Source organism: Neltuma alba, unplaced genomic scaffold, assembly GCF_004799145.2.
Source record: "Neltuma alba isolate B1F8T4 unplaced genomic scaffold, ASM479914v2 tig00012910_pilon, whole genome shotgun sequence".
NCBI lineage: Eukaryota > Viridiplantae > Streptophyta > Magnoliopsida > Fabales > Fabaceae > Neltuma > Neltuma alba.
In genome coordinates this window covers 33,764-53,801 of record NW_021637279.1, presented here as the reverse complement: position 1 = coordinate 53,801, position 20,038 = coordinate 33,764, and the positions used below count along the sequence as shown (strand labels likewise).

At 33.8% G+C, this 20,038-nt stretch overlaps 2 protein-coding genes across 6 annotated transcripts; one reads left to right on the top strand and one right to left on the bottom strand.

Annotated features, from left to right (window-relative positions):
- The first annotated feature begins 4,659 nt into the window (after positions 1-4,659).
- On the top strand, positions 4,660-13,960 carry LOC114732424 (protein GID8 homolog). 5 transcript variants are annotated; one of them, XM_028919703.1, is made up of 7 exons: positions 4,660-4,816; positions 5,047-5,140; positions 5,630-5,789; positions 5,904-6,007; positions 6,556-6,687; positions 6,886-7,042; positions 8,208-8,584. In XM_028919703.1, exons 2-7 carry the CDS (start codon positions 5,090-5,092, stop codon positions 8,327-8,329), a joined length of 726 nt encoding a protein of 241 aa, XP_028775536.1. In that variant the 5' UTR covers positions 4,660-4,816; positions 5,047-5,089; the 3' UTR covers positions 8,330-8,584. The 5 variants fall into 5 exon arrangements, with proteins under 5 accessions (XP_028775536.1, XP_028775535.1, XP_028775537.1 ...); XM_028919702.1 differs by having other exon boundaries at positions 4,661-4,816; positions 5,901-6,007; XM_028919704.1 differs by lacking the exons at positions 4,660-4,816; positions 5,047-5,140; positions 5,630-5,789; ... (2 more) ...; positions 6,886-7,042; positions 8,208-8,584 and adding exons at positions 10,150-10,307; positions 10,532-10,614; positions 11,116-11,275; ... (2 more) ...; positions 12,953-13,109; positions 13,644-13,960.
- Positions 13,961-14,249: 289 nt separating this feature from the next.
- Positions 14,250-15,077, bottom strand: LOC114732431 (uncharacterized). Its single transcript, XM_028919711.1, has one exon. The coding sequence runs from the start codon at positions 14,884-14,886 to the stop codon at positions 14,584-14,586; it is 303 nt and encodes a 100-aa protein (XP_028775544.1). The 5' UTR covers positions 14,887-15,077; the 3' UTR covers positions 14,250-14,583.
- Between the last annotated feature and the right edge of the window lie 4,961 nt (positions 15,078-20,038).

Sequence of the window (20,038 nt, the reverse complement as noted above, 5' to 3'; positions counted from 1 at the left end):
ACCCTGAAGATAGAGAAAATTTTAAGACAGAGACAATTAAAATCTAATTTAGGTAAATTTAACTTATACAAAACTCTATTTTTTTCTATGTATAAGTATCTTTTCTATTAGAAATAATTTTATTCGAAATTCTGTCATACACTAAATATGAACATCTCTCTTCGTAAAAATTCGAATTTTTGTTCGTTAAACACATTTAACATGTTTCATAACATAATATACTAACTTTGTCCTAATTATAACTATAAACGAGATCTTATAATTAAAACTGAAGTTAGTATCTTGTTTATGATGTTAATTCCTTTCAAATTAGTTAGTAATTATAAAACTCACTGGCATTGAAAATAATTTGGATATTTTATAAAAAGCAATTAATTTTATTAATTTATGTAAATTTGTTGTTAGGCACGTGTAGTAAGGAGTGTTAGGTGGTAATAGTAGGAGTGAGAAGGATGGAAGATAAAAGGGAGGAGTTGAGATTCGATGGGAACAAAAGGAAATGGGAAACACGGGAATCACGGGGAGGTGACGTGAAGGCTAAGGAAGAAGATGGTAATAGGAAAGAGAATGGGAATTGGGGTGGAGAAAAGCACTTTACGAGGCAGAGTGGGAAACTTCGTGGTGTATTGTTTGTTGGCCTTTAGCCCTTTAAATGACTTTCTTCGTGGGACAGTGCGACTCAACTCTTTGGGAACCGTTTCATTCAGGAAAAAAAAGGAGGAAGGGAAAAAAAATTTTAATAAACTCATTTTAAAAAATTTAAAAAGTAAGGTTAAAAGTTTTTAATTAATTTTTATTGCTGTTTTATCTTATATATTATCTTCATTAAAAATTTAAAATTTCACTTTTCTTATTTTGAAATCAAACTCATTATCGAAGAAATATCAGGAGAATGGATGGGAGGGATTTTAATGAAAGAGAAAAAGTTTTAATATTACTTTGTTTGATTTAAAAATAGGAAGAAGGAATGATAAGATTTTTTTATACGGACAACTTTACTTTTTTTTTATTTAAATTGTTTTTTGTTTCAAATTGAATAAATATAATTATAATACATAATTAATAATTAATATATATCCCATAGTATATATAATTATATTATATTTATAATCTGTATGCAATTATAATTACTATTCAGCCTTTTCATTAATGAAGACAACCTCTTCTTTGGCCTGTAATTTTCTGACAGTAACAGCTCCATATCCCTCTTAGCTTCCACGATTAAATTCTCTTTTCCCATTTCATCAATTAGTTCAAAAGCTACCTCATCATTTTGATTCATCCCTGGATTAAAGGGCTGAATATTTGTTGCCTCCTTCGCGAATTGGAGCAAACAATCGTAATAGATTAGCAGCAAAGGATGCTGACCATGGCCGCCGTAGCCCTCCGCCTCTTCTTCCACAACTTCATTCCGGGGGACTGGGACGCCTCTTGCCTTTAGCAACGTCTTATCAGCGATGGCTCAGATGTGTCGCGCATGCGCAGTGAGTTTCTGGTGGCCACCATGAGATGAGGAAAGGCAAGAGGCAAGGCAGAAACAATGATGAAGAAATGGTTAAAGTTGTAATGGGTAAAATTGGTATTTTGAAAAAATAACGAGGACAATTTAGTCAGTTCAATTTTTTCCCATCTCTTTAAAAAAAAAGCCCACTTTTGTGAAAGATGATGAGGGGAGCACAAGACAAAGAATTTTACCTTCCTTCCCTTCAATTTTTCCAACCAAGCATATTTATCACATCCCCTCTCCCCTCCTTTTCTCCACTCCACTCAAAAAAACTCCAATCAAACACCATCTTAAAGGAAGTGCAGGCGATGCTAACGCGGCACTACTATTCACATGTCATGTTAGTATTAGCGCTGCTGTCTCATAATATAAGTCATTTGTGCGAAATATTTTGGTTCTACGCGTAATTTTTTTTTTGTCCTTTTTTGCCTGTCTACTCGTAAGTTACTTATAGTATATTTAGTGTTTGTTTTTCAATTTTGTTCTTATTTAGTGCTCATTAAAAAAAATAATGGAGAGATATGAGAATAATTTATAAACATAAAGAAGGGGAGAAAACTTTAATAAAAATCAAATCAAATTTTTTTATTAATTTAATATATTCCTTGGCATGCAAGAATATACCATAAGTGACTTGTATTAGGAATTCCTATATTTTTTTTATAAGTTACTCCTGAAAAATTATGTCAGCTGAAGAAAAAAAATCTATCTACCGGTAATATTTTATACATAATTTGATTAATTTCCAACGTGTTTTATAAAAACTATGAACAGTTTTAAATTTGATTAGCTCTGTTTTAAAATTTAATAATTTGTTTTTTTTTTTGTCTAATGTATACACTTCCTAAGACAAAACAATCGTGTTGAAAATTTAATGTAATAATTTATAAATAATATCCAAAAAAAATCTTTATCCTATAAAAGTGGTCCAAACATCGTTCAACTGTTACATTAAAATAGTGGGGTCATAGCGTGATTTAAATAAAAATTGAAAATTGAGCTAGATCATGGCTCATAAAATTGCAGTTTATTAAAGTTTTTATAATGTATGTATAGAGGCTTTTATGTTATACTCCTCCGGTCTTTTATAGATCCTAATTGTTGAGTTGGTTTTGGTTCTAAATATAAAATCCACTTCTCATATTTATTAGTTTTCTCTAAATTACCCCTATGGATATTCCCTCAACCATAATCAAGTAGAAGATGGAGAAGGAGTATTAAGAAAGATGATTATGGTGTTTTAGGAAAAAATATGTCATATTTTTTATAATTAACTAACTTCCTTAACTTAATCAAATTAGTTAAATGAGTCTTACATTAAAGACTGGAGGAGTACTAGTATACTCATAGAGAAAAACAAAAAAAAAGTGTAAAGGCTTTTTTGTAACTGAAAAACCATCGTGATGTAGAAGCAATTCTAAATATGCACAAAACTTTTGGTGAAAAAAAATAAAAAGCACAAAACATAAAAACATATTCAACTAAATATCCTTTTCGATATGGAAAACAGGATACTTCATCTGATATCAAGCATAAGGCATTAATCCCTATATTTCACTTTAACACGCCAATCATATTAGTTAAAACTGGTTAAGATAATTTAATTTATAACAAAACATACTTTTTTTTTTCAGGTTCCTCCTTGACTAATGGTTGACATTTTCTCCTGGTCAATCGCAGATTTCTCTCTCATGTTTTGAACAGTGACAGGAATCCTAAGAAAATGTATTTAATGACCAAAAAGATAGCTTAAACCACCAAAACAACTCAACAGCTACCCTATACTTAAAATTAAGATCAAGGCATACTTTTAATACTCTAAATTTATAGTATACTCCTTCAATCCTTAATATAAGACCCATTTAACTAATTTGATTATATTAAGGAAGTTAAGTAAGTTAGTTAATTATAAGAAATATGACACGTTTTTTCTAAAATACCATAACCATCTTTCTTAATACCCCTCTCCCTCTTCTACTTGATTATGGTTGATTGAGTATCCATATGGGTAATTTAGAGAAAATTGATAAATATGAGAAATGGATTTTATATTTATGATCAAAATTAACTCAACAATCAGGTCCTATATCAAGGACAGGAGGAGTACTAAGTTTAATTTGGTTTCTTCACTATAAAAAAATGATTTTAGAAGTTTAATTTGGTTTCTTAACTATAAAAAAAATAGTTTTAATCCTTTAATCCTAAACTCATTAACAAAATACATACTTCTACACCTCTTAATGTAAGAACTATTTCACTAATTTGATTAGATTAAGAAAGTTAGGTAAGTTTGTTAATTATTAAAAATATGACATGTTTTTCTAAAATACTATAATCTTATTCCTTAATATCTTACCCCATTTCCTACTTGATTATGTTTGAGTGCGTTTCAATATGAGTAATTTAGAAAAAATTAATAAATATGATAACTAGGTCTTGTATTTATGACCAAAATCAATTTAATAATTAGGTCTTATATTAAGAATAATAGAGTATTATATATTGAGATATTGAATGTTAATAAAATATACTTAAATATAAGCATATTAAGTTAATTTTAAAACAACCATGATTGTCATAAAAATATCATTTAAGAGTATGCTTTAAAATTAAGGAACCAAATCAAAGGCTTGTATAAAATTGAATGACCAAACGTATGTTTTTTGCCTAAAATTAAAAAGAGTATGTCACTCGTGACTCTTAAAAAAAAAAATAGATTGGTATAAGTTTAATAAGAAAAAGTAGCATCCAATCCAACACGCCTTGATATTATTTCTCAGCAATATCTAACAAGCTAATCTTATATATGGTGCATTTAACACTCTGATATTAATTTTCTGATGTTTTTAACATCCTAATTTTATTTATATATATATATTTAGTAGATTTCAATAAAAATTTTATAAATTAACTGCAAAAGGGAGGAAAAAGCGTAAAAGGAAATTATAGAGTACGTGTTTCTGTTTATACCATTGGATATTGGATGGATGGATTGAGCCTCAAAATTTTTTTGCTGACATGGGCCTCAATGTAGCAAAACTATCGCTCGCCCAGGCCTAGTCTAGTGAACCCGTAGGGAAATGTGGTGAATCCGAACCGACCCTCCAAATATCGCCCCATAGCCGAGGTCCAAAAACTCAAGATTACATTCCGTACGAACTGCGAGCCTGAGGAGATCGCCGGGACACTGGGAACCGAGCCACAGTTCTGCGCCGTTAACTGTCGCGTTTAGCAGTGCAAGTCAAGACTCCATTCTCTAGGTGCCACTTCCCGCGTAAATATTCGCAGGAATCTCCCGGAAAATTTATTGCGGTAAATTCCACTATACTTCACTATGTGGATCGCTTGCGGAAAAAATTTCCCCCTTTTTGTAATTAGGGCTTTAGGATGGATTCGGTTAGTGTAGGTGTTTAAATAATCTGAAGGATTATATTTTTGGTAATGTAATAGTTTTGATTTCGAATTATTGATAATTTCGAATTATTGATGCTATCCTATTATGGATTGATGAACTGCAACTTGCCGTTCCTCTGGATTTGCAGGAAGATCGGCTTGGGATTCGATGGGTATTAAGCAGGTGAGCTGATGTCACTGTTCTGGATTGTGATTCGTCAGCTTGCAGAATCTGAGGCAATGGTATTTCATTTTCCCCCTTAATTTACTTATATCATCAGTCCATGCTTAATTTATTTATATATGACCTCATTGAAGATATTGGCATAGTTCCACAAAATTCCACCGTCAGGTCGAATATCTGTACATGATGCTAATGCCTAATAGCTATATTTTATAAATAATTTTATAAAGATTGGTTAGACTTTAGACTTCATCTTTTCGCCCCAAAGAAAGACTTTAGACTTCATCTATTTTTAATGCGTGCGTCAATTTCTCCTGCGAGATGAAAGTTACCTTAAATAAATTGACTTTGTCTTTGCTTGTTACTGTAAAAGGATAGAACGGAGGATGATGTTCTTTTTGGAGTTGCATTTAGTGTTCCTGCTGAAGTATGATCCATTTAACTTAATTGCCGACTGCTGACAGGCATATTGCATGAAACTTCCATTGAGGCAACAATTTGATGGATAATATTGTGCTTTTTAATAAGAAAAAACTTATTATGTGCAGGCTACATCGAAGAAGGTGATAACAAGAGAAGAGTGGGAGAAGAAACTCAATGACGTGAAAATTAGGAAAGAAGACATGAATAAATTGGTGATGAATTTTCTGGTCACGGAGGGTTATGTTGAAGCTGCCGAAAAATTCCGAATGGAGTCTGGAACTGAACGTATCCTCAAATAATTGATTATCTTCTTCATGCTCATTCAATTTCTTATTTTGTTCACTAGAAGCCATGCTGTCTCTAATATTCTGCTGTCATTCTCCTTATAGATATTAGCAGATATAGATCTTACAACCATTACTGATCGCATGGCTGTTAAGAAGGCTGTGCAAAGTGGTAATGTGGAAGATGCTATTGAGAAAGTAAATGACTTGAATCCAGAGGTAAGCTGCCATTTTTTTATGGCTCATGCAGCTGCCAGTATTCTCTTTTTCGGTTTTGGTTGACTCCATCTGTGTGTGGGGTGTGTGTGTGTGTGTGTGTGTGTGTTGTATTAACTTTTCTTTCTTGATGTCCTTTATCTTGAACTAAAAATGATTTCTTTGAATATACTGCTCTGAAATTTTACGTTGGGGGTTTCAACAAGCTGTATAGCAGTATGGTTATTAACGTGAGCGGCGGGCATGGATTATCTTCTGTAATTCGCACATATTTACAGAGCCATAGCTGTTGTTTATATGCAACCAAAGTTTCTAGTAAGAGTTTAACTTGCTGTATTTGTTTCTTGCTGATAAACAGTTTTATATTTTCAAGTGTTTCTCATTTTCTTTAAAAAAATAAAATAAAATTGGGTGGGGCATCTTATAAAAGGACATTTTATTTTCATCATAGCATCGATTCAGCAGTATTCTACTCATAATGGTCTTGCGCATCTTTTCGTGTTCTTGACATTTTTTCTAAAGCTGATTCTGGATATTGTAATTCTGTGCAGATACTGGATACAAACCCCCAATTGTTTTTCCATCTCCAACAGCAACGACTGATAGAACTAATCAGGAATGGAAAAGTAGAGGAAGCTTTAGAATTTGCCCAGGAGGAACTTGCACCAAGAGGGGAGGAGAATGTAAATTTCATTCGTTCACTTTTTGTTTGGTTTCATTCATTGAACACTGACTTTTTTTTGCACTGATAATTTACTCTGTTTGCCGATTGAAAATAGTGATAAATGCCATATATTTTTATCATCATGGAATATTCTGTTTCATGTTCCCGTTTGATGATCTTGATGCTTATACTTGCCCAACGTTTTTACTCTTATCAGCAAAGCTTTTTGGAAGAGTTAGAGAGGACTGTTGCTCTCCTTGCCTTTGAAGATGTCTCAAACTGTCCTGTTGGAGAGCTTCTTGACGTATCTCAACGTCTAAAGACAGCAAGTGAGGTGAATGCGGCCATACTTACTAGCCAGAGTCATGAAAAAGGTTTGTGTTCACTGCAGTAATCTGTTTTGGACCATAAGATTGGCTTGGTAATGTAACTTTGATCCAATTTCCAGTTTTGCAAATTTTGGTTACCCGACAATTGCTTCTATGTGTTTTTTTACCATTTGCTTCTGTGTTTACCGAGTTTCACAAACCTAAATTCTAAGGGAATATGGAGATAATTACTTAGGGTCCGTTTGGCAAGGAGACCAATTTAAATGAATGTGATGGTATGGCCATCATCTAATTTTGTTTGGTAAATCATGTAAACCAATTTTTTGATTTTGATTTTTAAATTAAACAAAAATAATATCAAAAATATCAAAACCCCCCTCAATGGGTGGTGGTGATGAAGGGCAGCGGCCAGTGGAGGGAAAGAGCCTTTTGACCAGGATTACATTGATGTTATCATCTTTTATCCCAATTTTGGGTAAAAAGGATTACAAGAGTTGATTAATCAAGCTTTACAACGTACTGTAAACTGCTATCACATGAAAACACAACCGACGTACCAAGCTTTTATATTGCATTATTTCTTGATGCATTTGACCAAGCTGGCCTCTAGGTGTTTATCATTCATTCATGATAACTTGGTTTTCCTCCTCATTTCGGATATCAGATAATGTGGGTTTAGGATACTTGGAGATAAGATTTGGCTATAATTGTTAGCAATGGATCGTGTATTACTAATTCTTAAATAATTTACAATTGGCATCCACTTTTACATGAAGAATCTGACTAAATCGCAGCTAGCAGTGAGATGTAATTTGATTTTATCAATGATCAATTTGTTTGCACATTGCACATGATGCCATTTGAATCGTGGTTTACATCCCTCACGCAAGGGTAATGGTGCAAACGTAAGGAGATGTCTATTTATGATGATGGTGGATAACAAACAAACGTAAAGGTGAAATATTGGACTAAAACACATTATGTGTTTACTTATACTTCGGTGGTCAATTTTGCCGTTATAACTAGTGTGCACTTTTCCAATTGGGCTCTCTTAACTGAAGTTTGCTGCAGTTTGTATTTTTTATTGTGTTTTGCTGAAGAGGGATTGTTTTTCTGGCGTTACACGGAATCAACTGCCTGTGCTATTTTTTATTCTTTTGGGGAGAACCTTTTCCAAATGTTGTAAAATTTGTTTGATTTGTGACATTAGATCCTAAACTCCCAAGCTTGTTGAAGATGCTGATATGGGCTCAAAACCAGCTGGATGAGAAAGCTGCATATCCTCGCATAAAGGATTTATCCACGGCTACGTTAGAAGACCCTGCAGTTTGAACGCTGAAGACCTGGCAATCGCTGTCTGGAGCATCTAGGGTTCTAGATGGAAATGGTGAGGTCGTTGGCTTGAAAAATGATGTATGTACTTTTATTCAAAGATGGTTCTGCAAAAAATTGGTGTCTGTTTTCTCATAGATAGCTGTTTCAGTGGGTTTATATCCTTGTACAAAAGATTGCCCAATTGCCCATACATTGATTAATTCTTTCTTTCAAGTCAGCGATCCATGAGGAATTCTGTCGCATGTTAATATCTATCCTGCTGAAAGTTGCCTGAAGCTGATGCCTACGTTCTTTCTTTGCATTTTTTGGGTGATGGGTGTTTCGTTCATGATCTTATGATTGTTAAAAGTAAAATACAAGTGTTTGGATAAAATTTTAGGAAATTATGATTTTGACCTTCAAAATTGACTTTTATGAGGATCCAAGCCCACCCTGAATTGGTGGTAAGCGCTAAATTAAAAAAAAAAATCTGTTTATTGAAATATTAATATTAATTGCTCATGTTTACTTGTGATTTTTAAATCAATAAACGTGAAGGATGGGGAACTTTTTTTTTTTTTACCAAAGAAGGATGGGGATTAAAAGAATAAAATTTCATGCACATTTTTATATTTATATGAAGTTTTCTTCTGCGCTACTGATGGCACGTTTAGTTTAATTTCAACTATGATGCCTTTGGCGGATTCAATATAATCATGATTGCAATAAATCAGGTAATTCTTCAAACCTTTATGGATCAATATCTAAATATGTGTACCCTTTATAAATTGATATTTGAATTATACCCTTCATTTCCAGCCTTCATATGGTAAAAATATCATTTGAGAATTATTTTTATTTTATCTAAATAAAATAGAAATTTCATTCCATAACTTCTTAATAGAATATCAAACAAATACTTAATGATTATTTCAATACATTATCAAACGGCATTTCAGCAGAATACCGAAATTCATTAATAGTGAAGCAACTTACAACCAAAAGATTTAGGGTCAGTTTAGAATAGCTTATAAGTAGTTTTTAATCGTGATTTATAGAATACAAGATAAATATGTGAAAAAAGTTTTATCTCAATTTATATAAAATGTGCTTATAAGTGATCTTTATCGTTATCTCAAACAGGCCCATTAGACTCCTTTGTCAAAATCCACCTCAGTTATTCTTGGTGGAGGTTGACACCTTCCATTTTATGGGAGGTTTCGACCAAGCTTCAAGTTCAACTATCTTCACAAGTTAAGGCCTGAGGGTATTTTTGAGGGGGAAAAAAAGAGTTTAGTTACGCTGTATATGTATTGAAACTTATATTTAAAGACAAACAAGATTTTGAAATTAATGGTGTGTTTGAAAACCCCATGAACAATTAAAATAAAAGGTGTTTTCAAATAAATTGGGACAAAATGTCTCTATAATCTATTTTATAAGTTTTAATTAGGGATTTATCTAAATATTTAATATACTTTTTTTATTTTTATTCTTCATTATTTATTCTCTTTTTCTTTTGCCCTACCTCTTATCACATTTTTTAAACTTTTTTTTATTTTTCTCATATATTATATGGGCATATTTAAAAGTAAAATTATATTTCTAACATATTTATTACTTTTAATTAATTTTAACTACTTATTCATATTTGTAAATTAGTTATTTAAAAGTTATAATAAGAATAAAAAGAAGTATATTTATTTTATGACCCCATAAAATTATTTTTAAAAAATAACATTTATATTTAATGTTAATAGCGTCCAACCTGGCATGGTCAAACGAGCCCGTGAAGAAAGAAGCAGAATCAAAATCAAATTCCAAATGCTACCTGGGAGTCCAAGTCACGAATCATATTGAAGTAAAGAGATCTCCGGAACCTCGTTCTCCAAAATCTACCTTGTTCCTGCTACTCTCACTCTTTGTCAAATCACCTTTTTCCAAGTATTACTTCCTGGAAAAATAATAACAAGAGTCTCCCGCTAAACATTCCACGGTAAATTCAACTGTCTTTTCACTTCTTGGATCGCTTGCTGATTTTTACCCCTTTTGTAATTGTAACTAGGGTGTTCCGTGTGGTTGGTGAGTCTATCTGTTTGATTAATAAGAAGGACGCAATTTTCGAAATGTAATGGTTTTAAATTTCGAATAATTTGATGCGGTCATATTATAGATTTGCGAACTGTAACTTGCTGTTCTTTTGGACTTGTCGGGAGATAGGTTTGAGATTCGATGAGTCTTAAGCAGGTGCGCTGATGTCACCGCCGGTTCTGTTTCGTCGGCTTGCAACATCCAAGGCAATGGTACCCCCCCCCCCCCCAAAAAAAAAAGTGTTTGCATCAGAATTTACTGTTTCAATTAAACGGGGCTGACAGCATTTTAATATGCGTGCGCTCTGGATTTGGCATGGGAGAATTCCGTGATCATGTCGAATAACTGCAAATGATCTTGTGTGCTTGTCGCATTCTTTACACAATTTCAGAAAGATAGTTTACACTTCATCTGCTTTGTATGTCGGTTTCTCCTACAAATTGAAAGTCGCCTTAGATAAATTGAAGAGATACATTTATAGATGTGCTGATGACTGTTTTGATACTTCCCTTGCTTGTTACTATCTTAGACAACAAAATGACAGAGGGAAGAATGCTGTTCCTTGTGGAGTCAATTCCTGTCTTCCTGCTGTTGCATCTAGAGTAATTGTCTGCAAGCATACTGCATGAAACCGGGCTAGAGTTAACAATTTGATGTCATACTAATGTGCTTTCAAAAAAGAATACAAAAAAAATAAACTAATTTATGCACAGGCTACTTCAAAGAAAGTGATGACAAGAGAAGAGTGGGAGAAGAAACTTAATGACGTGAAGATCAGGAAAGAAGACATGAATAAATTGGTGATGAATTTCCTCGTCACGGAGGGCTATGTTGAAGCTGCTGAGAAATTCCGATTGGAGTCTGGAACTGAACGTATCCTTGAATAAATGTATTTTCTCATCCTCAGTCAACTTCTTAATTTATTCCCTTTAAACTATGCTGTCTCCAATATCCTTCTGCCATTCTCCTTATAGATATTTAGCAGATATAGATCTTGCAACCATTACTGATCGCATGGCCGTTAAGAAGGCTGTGCAAAGTGGTAATGTGGAGGACGCAATTGAGAAAGTAAATGACTTGAATCCAGAGGTAGGCTGCCATTTCCTCATGGACCATGCAGCCCCTTGTACTCTCTTCATGTTTTCTGGTGATTTTGTATGTGTCTGTGACTGTGAGTGACTAAGTGAGCGACTCTGTATGTGTTACTGAAGCAGAGAGAGGGAGAAGGAGGGAGGTCGAATGAAGGAAAATCAAGTTTAAGGAAACAATTTGTTTTCGATATATTTGTTATTTCTGTAAATACCCTTTTTCTGAAGTAAAAAATTATTCCCTTTGACGTAATGCTTCAAACTATTTATGTTACGGGGTAAATTACTTGTCCTCAACCATATTATGCAAGCAGGCATTTATTTCTGAGCGTAAACAGTGGCGTAAATGCTTGAACATAGCATTAACTTCTTAAAGATAATAAGCTGGTCTTGAAGGAAGAGTAACGATTAACTGATATGGCAATACTTCAGGACAATTTTATTACTGTGGAAGTGAAGAAGCCAGATAAAAAATTTTGAGGGCTTATCCTTTGGATGTTTCTAAGGTTTCATCAAGTTGCAGAGCAACATAAGGGGCTTGCAAGGGATTCCTTGTATGGTTTCATGCATCTTGGCAGAGCTGTAGTGCTTGTTCTTGTTCCGCTTTAATTTCTAACTGAGTTTAACTAACTGTTTTTCAGTTTTGATTTGCCATTTTTGCTTTTCTTTCTGAGAAATGGTCTTTTATCTTCTTTTAATCTTTTCTCTTCCTCTTTAAAATCACGGGGACTATAGTATAAAAGGACACTTTTGCACTCGCAAAGAGTAAACACGTGCATTCATCAGTACTGTTATCAAAATGGTTTTATGCCCCTTTGCATGTTATTATTAACTGTCCTTAAGCTGAATATGCATTTTCTAATTCTGTGCAGATACTGGATACGAATCCCCAATTGTTTTTCCACCTGCAACAGCAAAGGCTGATAGAACTGATTAGGAATGGAAAAGTTGAAGAGGCTTTAGAGTTTGCTCAAGAGGAGCTTGCACCAAGGGGGGAGGAGAATGTAATTGGCATCTATTATATTTTTTTGGTTTCTTTTGTTCGATCAGTGGTTCCTAGTTCTATGAATAAAATAGCTTATATCTTTGGATTTTTTCAACTTCAGCTAAATTGTAATTTTTCTCAAAAAATGATAAAGAATTGTTTGGCACTAAAAACCTGGACTGGCCCTGTTAAAACCCTAGGGTCAAATGGGGCCGGGCCAGAATAAGCCTATTTTGAAATGATACGTGATTTATTGCCTGGCCCTATTTATCTTTTAGGGGTGAATGGACCAGCCTTAAAAGATTACTAGCTTTTTTGACAGCTTTAGATTTTTGCACTGTTTATTTACTTTGTTTGCCTGATATTTGGAAACATGTCTAACTGCATCAAATATTTTTTCGGGGGGTAAATTCTGTACAATGAATTGCGTAGACTTGATGTACTTGCCTGCAATTCTGATTCCTGATTTCCTGTCAGCAAAGCTTTTTGGAAGAGTTGGAGAGGACTGTTGCACTTTTTGCCTTCGAAGACGTCTCTAACTGCCCTGTTGGAGAGCTTCTTGACATATCACAGCGTCTGAAGAGAGCTAGTGAGGTGAATGCGGCCATACTTACGAGCCAGAGTCATGAAAAAGGTTTGCTTTTAGATCTAATGTCTAGATTCACACATTTTGTTTGCCATACACCTTGTCTATGTTAAATTTATCACCTACCAAACTGTAAATCTAGATTTAGTTAGCTAGTGGGCTATATGTTAAATATGGGAAGATGATTGACCTACGTCAGATTTTCCCAAGCAATCTAAATTTAGTCAACGCGTGTTTGTTTACAGTAAATCTATGATGATTGAGTTTCTGTAAGATGGATTTAAATTCAGAGTTTATAAGCGATTACAACAAATGTAAAGGTAAAATAATGCGTTCAAATACTGTATATGTACGTGCGGTTGGTTGGTTGATTCTGGATCACTGAAACTTAAGTAGTGCTTTCCTATCGGGCTATCTGTAAGGTTTTGCACGAGCACGAGTTTGCATATTGACTATATTCTACGAAAGATGGATTGCTTCTCAAGTTTTGCACGAACTAAACTCAGTTTGCCTAATTTTGTGTTATTAACTTGGGAACAATTTCCGGAATCTACTAACATTTTTTTGATTTGGTTACATCAGATCCTAAACTTCCAAGCTTGCTGAAGATGCTAATATGGGCTCAAAACCAGCTGGATGAGAAAGCTGCTTATCCTCGCATAAAGGATCTATCCACCGCCACCTTAGAAGACCCTGCTGTTTGAAGCATTTGGGCTTTTAGGGGAAAATTGTTAGGTGATCGACGGGGAAAAAGCAATGTCTGTACTTTAATCCAAACGTGGTCCTACTAAAATGGGGTGTCCTGTTTCTCCTAGATGGCTGACTCAGTGGTGTTAAATGTTATACGGTTGTACAAAAGATTGTGAATACATTAAATTGATTCTTTCCTTGAAGTTGCCGATAGTTGAGGATTTCCGTTGCGTATTAATGTCTCTCTGAGGAGCCCTAATAAATGAAGCCCTTGAGCTGATTCCAACCGTTTCATCTAATTGTCATCAGCCAAACCAAGTCACATCATACAGTAGTACTACATTGGTAGGTTAACTCAGTTCATGTACATAAGCAAGTTGGTTAAGACAAACAAATCAGCATATCATACATATTTATTATGTTCGTTAGCCTCATTAATGAAATTGCTTTTATTTCCCCGGTAAAAAGATGAACCAACATTGTTAGTACCGCCCTGATACTGGAATACAATAACCCAAGCAATTTATTCTGCATCTTTACACGGTGATTTTTAGTCCACTGAAAGCTGTTGAGAATTGTCAAAACTCGGGTTTCAATAATAGAGTGATCCAACAAAAAGCTAAAAAGACCCTTGTACTCAAAATGAAAAAGAAGGCAATGGAGAAGTACTTGAGAGGCAAAAACAGACTCAGAACAAAATGCTTGAATGATCATGAAGTCCTATCGTTCTTTTTGGTGGCAAGGTGGGGAAAATACACAGTGGGGAAGCAGTAAACAGAAAGTTAAAGAAGAAAAAGGAAAAAAGATGATGGGCTTTTACAGCTTTAATGCCCTAAAATTTGTCCCAGACGACATAAACCCAGGTCGTGTTGTTGGCATCAGTGTACAATCCCAGAACTCGCGCGTCTCTGAGCATCTTCATCTTCTTGGTTCCATCTTCAAAATTGTTACTCAAACAACCATCATCGAAGTTAAGAGCATAACTGGAAGGATCATACTGAAACCTGAGCTGTTTCTTGTGGGAAGCCCCATCTTTGAGAGCCTTCTTGAGCTTAGCTATCAGTCTGCAGAACAGACTCTTGCATCGCTTCTTGTCGAAGTAATTCGGCCATTCCAAGGTTCCCAGGAAACCCATTTTTTGCAGAATGGTGAGAGAATTGGAGATTACGAGAATTTGAAGAAGAAGAAAGGTGCGAAGTGAAGTGTAGGAGAAAAAGGTGGGGGTTTTCAAAGAAGACCCGCAGACATGGCTGCAATGTCTACTTTTTTGATCTGTGGAGCCACATTGGGATGCTAAAATTCCATGGGCAGAAGAAGATGGTGGGGGCTGTGGCCGCTCAGAGAGAGAGAGAGAGAGAGAGAGAGAGAGAGAGTAACGGATTTGTGTGTTTTTTACGCCTTCTTAAATGAACCCTCACTCACCCAAATTCTCTCCTCTAATCTCTCTCCGTTAGTTCCCATTTCTCTAACTTATTCCCTTTCTCTCTGCATAACATAATAAATAAATAAATAAAATTAATTTTTATAGTCAACTATATTTTCTTTTTGTTGAATACAAATAATAAATGTTGTTGAGTAACTTTAATGGGAATATATTTAAAAAAATATATCAACATTTATGGAATTCCACTTTTCACGCATTAAAAGGATGGATCATGTTGTTTTTCAACTGAACCTGAGTTCCATTCCGGTTCAGATAGAAAGGGGTAATTACTTCCTTTGGGAACTATTTCTACATTTGAGCCTGTTGTAAAATATTCTATTATATTCGCATATGCTTCGCAAAATTATCATTTTCTTTTCCAGAAAAAAATAAAATAAAATCAATTCTTGGTAATATGTATATGTAGATATGTGCAAAACCCCAACATTATTAAAAGTTGATGAGTAGGAATTATTTTTCTTATTGCTAAGTTTGTAGCTCTTATTTTGAAATATAAGGCACTGTCTCATCTACATTGAATTTTTATAGGCATGATATTTGAAATATGATATCTAAGAAGGAGTTGGACTAGTATCTGTTGACAAAAAATAGTAGAAAAATATTAAGGAGAATACTCAATGAATCTACTGAATTGGACTTTTTGACAAACAATTTATCAGAAGGTTTTGCCTATGATAAAGTGTAATGGTGTTGTATAATTCATGTAACCAATCTCATTTAGTATGATAAGGCTTGTTATTATTGTATACTAATATTGGTTTTTTATTTTTAAAAATAAAACATAAAACCTAATACTTTTTTGGATCTTAATATAAGACCTAATTAGGAAGTTGATATTGGTATTATATACAAAACTTACTTTACATATTTATCAATTTTTTCACACATTAACGTTATTGATATTTTCCCAACAATCTATTTAAATTAATTAACTAGATCTTATATTAAGGATCGGAGTAGGATAATTTTTTATAATTTATTCTTTTTGTTTATACATGTGATTAGGTTATTCAGAGCACGTCCTTGTTTGCAATAAAAGAGGCAAATTAAAGCGACTGAGCCTAAACCATGAGGCATACCCAGTTTAAACAAAGGACACAATCCTCTTTCCTCATTAGCAGAGAGAGAGTGAATCAAAAGAATAAAAAGAATGAGATACAAATGAGAGAAAGGTCCAAAACCCTGCAGAAAAAGAAAGGGAAGCGAAACAGTTAATGATGGATGATGATACCATGATCAATCAAATCACAAGGTTTTCCCCTTTTTACTCCAACCTCTTGTTGTACTGCACAGCCCAAACCAGAACGCCATATTGGTTCAAGTATTCTTTTCCTCTTTCCCTTCTACCTTCACCTTGTGCTCTTCTGTTCTCTTCTGATACATACATATATATCAGTGAAACTAATTTTCTCTCTCTCAACCTTTTTATCTTTTTTAATTTGTTTGCCGTGTGTTCATGTCAAGAAGGCTTTTTGACTTTAGCTCTTCCTACATATACCTACGCATATATATATATATATATATATATATATATATATTCTGAATTCTGAATAATTCTGGCAATGCACTTTTGTCTCATTCATGGAGCTCGTATTCTCGTGTTCCAGCTTTGCTTTGCTTATCTGCTTCTCCCTCCTCTCGTATGTGACTTGTCATTCTTCTCAGAATCCAACGCCTTATCTGCTGCCTCTGTTCTGTCGTACTCATGTGTCTAATTTCAGTAGTGCATAGATTTTTATGTGTGTTTGCCTCTTTGACGGGGTCTCACACACACACACACGAATAGTATCAATTTATGATTAGATGAATTTCATTTAGACTAGTATGGCATGTTTGACGCAAGGTTTAAACAAGTCGGTTCTTGTTTGGCTTAACATCGGCAGAAATGACTTTTATATCCAAACTGATTTCTGAATTGAGGTTGGAGTAAAAGTGATTAATGTACATAAGCTTACTCAAAAACCATGTCAGATATCTTTTTTTTTCCCCCTCCAACTGAATTCTGAGACTTCTATGTTTGGATTATTTTTCCACTCAACCACGTTTGGTACTATAAGCTAAGCAATTTGGATCAGTTTTTGGCCAGCCTTACTTACGCAGCCAGCTGATTTTTGAAGCAAGTCTTGTTTTGTCTTGTGGTTCATGTTGTGTCATTGTTATGATTGAGATTATATTCTGACCACATGCTAATGAATGAAAGAATGAGTTGGAAGGCGGTGGGGGCAAGTAGTAAAAACAGTAAGCGGAAGCAGAGATGAAGGGAGAGTCATAATTCTGCCGTGCATCGATCAAGGCCACATCACTATCACTCATAGCTGCACTTTCTACGGCTTTATATATATATATTTGTTTGTAGTTTGATAGTGGTTGGTCATTGTGTGAGGTGTGGCCTGCTCTGAGAAGGGTAACCCCACAATCACTCACCATTCATTGGCGTCTTCTTCTTCTTCATCTTCTTAGTTCGTCTCTCTGGTTGGTGCATGCATATACCCCTTAGCTTCAATTCATTTTTGAATTCCCAATTGATCTGCCCTGTTGTTTTCACTTATCTCCCCACATTCTCTTTGTTCTTTTCTCCTTCTTCTTCCCACCAGCTAGCTTGGGACCAACTTCCCTAAATGCTGTATTTACATTTCTTCAGTATCATTCTCATTCTTCCTATCAGTATTTGTAAGACCAGTTTGTTAATATCCTCTCAGCACTCTTCTGCTCTATTCTAGTAGGCAAAAACCAAAAAGTACTCTTTCCTTTTTCTTTTTTGCCAATAGACTTGGAACTTAGTGCTATGAAAATTCCCTTAATTATATTCCACCTATACTCTCCAGTCCTTATTTGAAAAAAAAAACTCTACTCACTCACGGTGAAGCTGAAATTTAAGAAAGGAGGGAGGCTGAGATTAAAAACACGTGATAGAAAATTTGTATAAACTTTGAATAAAAGAGAAAATACAAGATAGTAATTAATTATATAATATGAAGAAAAGATTAAAAACTGGAGGGGGTGATGGCAGACTCTATTCTTAATCAAATCATGGAACCTGGACCCCCCCCCCAAAAAAAAGGTAATGCTCCCTTTAATAACATGTCTTGCTCCAAATGACTTTCATGATTTCATCCTTACCAAGTGTGGTTGCTTCCTTTACTGGAAAATTTACTAGTCAGGACCATAACATTAAATCCTTCATTTTTAAAATAAATAAAGGACCTTATATTTCACACGCATTTAAAAAACTTGGTGTGGTACAAATATAATCAATGTCGTCCTCTCATATATATATATATATATATATATATGTATGTATATATATTGCACCACGTAAAGTAATTTGAAATCTTTTGGAACCTTCTTGTTGGTTGAATTGCCTCTTAAGGCCTGACAAATAGGTTTTGGAATGCAACCACTTGCTTTCGCTCAGTCCAGATGGTCCACATGGCGGTTGGACCATGGGCTTCTAATTGCACACCTTTAACCCAAAAATCTCACTGCTCTCTCGTCACCAACTCCCTACTTGCCAAACCAACAGGAATTAGGCCAGTGAAAGTGACTAGTCTTTACAACATGATGAATTAAAGTTTAAATTTTTACTGTGAGAAGTGCTTACATTTAATACCTAATAGTGTCTCGAATAGGATTGTCTTCAATAAGAGGATACTTATGCTTTAACAAAAAAAAAAACTCCCTACTCGCTACTCTACTTGGTTTTGACAACATTAGTCTGGCAAATAACAACAAATTATTTTAAAATTTTCTTATTTAACATTTAATGATTTTAAATTTTTTCTTGTGAGAGTCTCTCTTTATATTAAGAATCAGAGTTAGTATGAATAAAGCATCCATAGTACTATGGGCCAATTTTTTGTGGCACAACCACAGTATAAACTATTACTGGCTACTCTCTTCCATCTTAAATATAAAAGGTAGATAATTATTAATTAATTTATACAAAAATATTTTAAAAATTAATTGATTTGGCTATTTAAAAAAAATGTATGTTAGTTTTCATAATATCTAAAAATTACTCATATTAGTTGAATTATTGGTGTGTGCAATCAATAGAAATCGTTGGGGGAAAAAAACATAGATTAAGACATTACATTTAGGATAAAATAGCCGAAGGAGTATTTCATATTTGAGCATTGTAGTTAAGGTTGGTTCTGGTGAATGTATCTCTTTTAATTAGGACAACTATTACTGGCAATTATTAATTCAGATTTGAGCACGTTAATCCCAAATAGGGCATCTCTCACTAACATTATTTTTTCAATATACCGGATTTTTTTGTCATTTGTCAGAATCAAACATGATCTTCAATAAGGAAAAATTTAAGTACTTCTTTCACATTACTAATTATGTACTACGTGAATGGAAGGCCTGCGTGCTTGCAGCTTACTTTGCATGTATGGTACTACCTCCGGTATTATTTAATATATAAGAGTTAGATAATTAATTAATAAATATTAAAAAAATTAGTTAAATTATTTATTTATAATAAATTGGTGTTATCCTTCTTATTAATCATGTACGTTAGAATTACTATTTGAGATAAAGCTTTTAACATGTGCAATTATGGGGATTATTTTAAGAAAAAAATAAATAAATATAGGAAACAAAATGAATCAAAATCTTATATTTACGATCAAATTGAATTCTCAAGTAACTTTTATAGTAAGGATCGGATATAACATTAATAGTATAGGGAAAAGACTAAAGCATGTGAGTAAAATACTCATTTTCCTAAAATCAGATCAAAATTTGTTTGAGATTGCAAAAAGATTGCAGCATAGGACAAAGACTAATTAAAGCATGTGATTAATAAAATAAAAGGGATTAATTAATATGTTAA

Excerpts from the sequence above, each read along its gene's own strand:
- LOC114732424 (XM_028919702.1), top strand. The coding sequence starts at position 5,090 with ATGTCACTGTTCTGGATTGTGATTCGTCAGCTTGCAGAATCTGAGGCA. Across the intron at positions 6,008-6,555 it reads TAAATGACTTGAATCCAGAG|ATACTGGATACAAACCCCCA; the intron begins GTAAGCTGCCAT and ends AATTCTGTGCAG. Across the intron at positions 7,043-8,207 it reads TAGCCAGAGTCATGAAAAAG|ATCCTAAACTCCCAAGCTTG; the intron begins GTTTGTGTTCAC and ends TTGTGACATTAG.
- LOC114732431 (XM_028919711.1), bottom strand. The coding sequence starts at position 14,886 with ATGGGTTTCCTGGGAACCTTGGAATGGCCGAATTACTTCGACAAGAAG.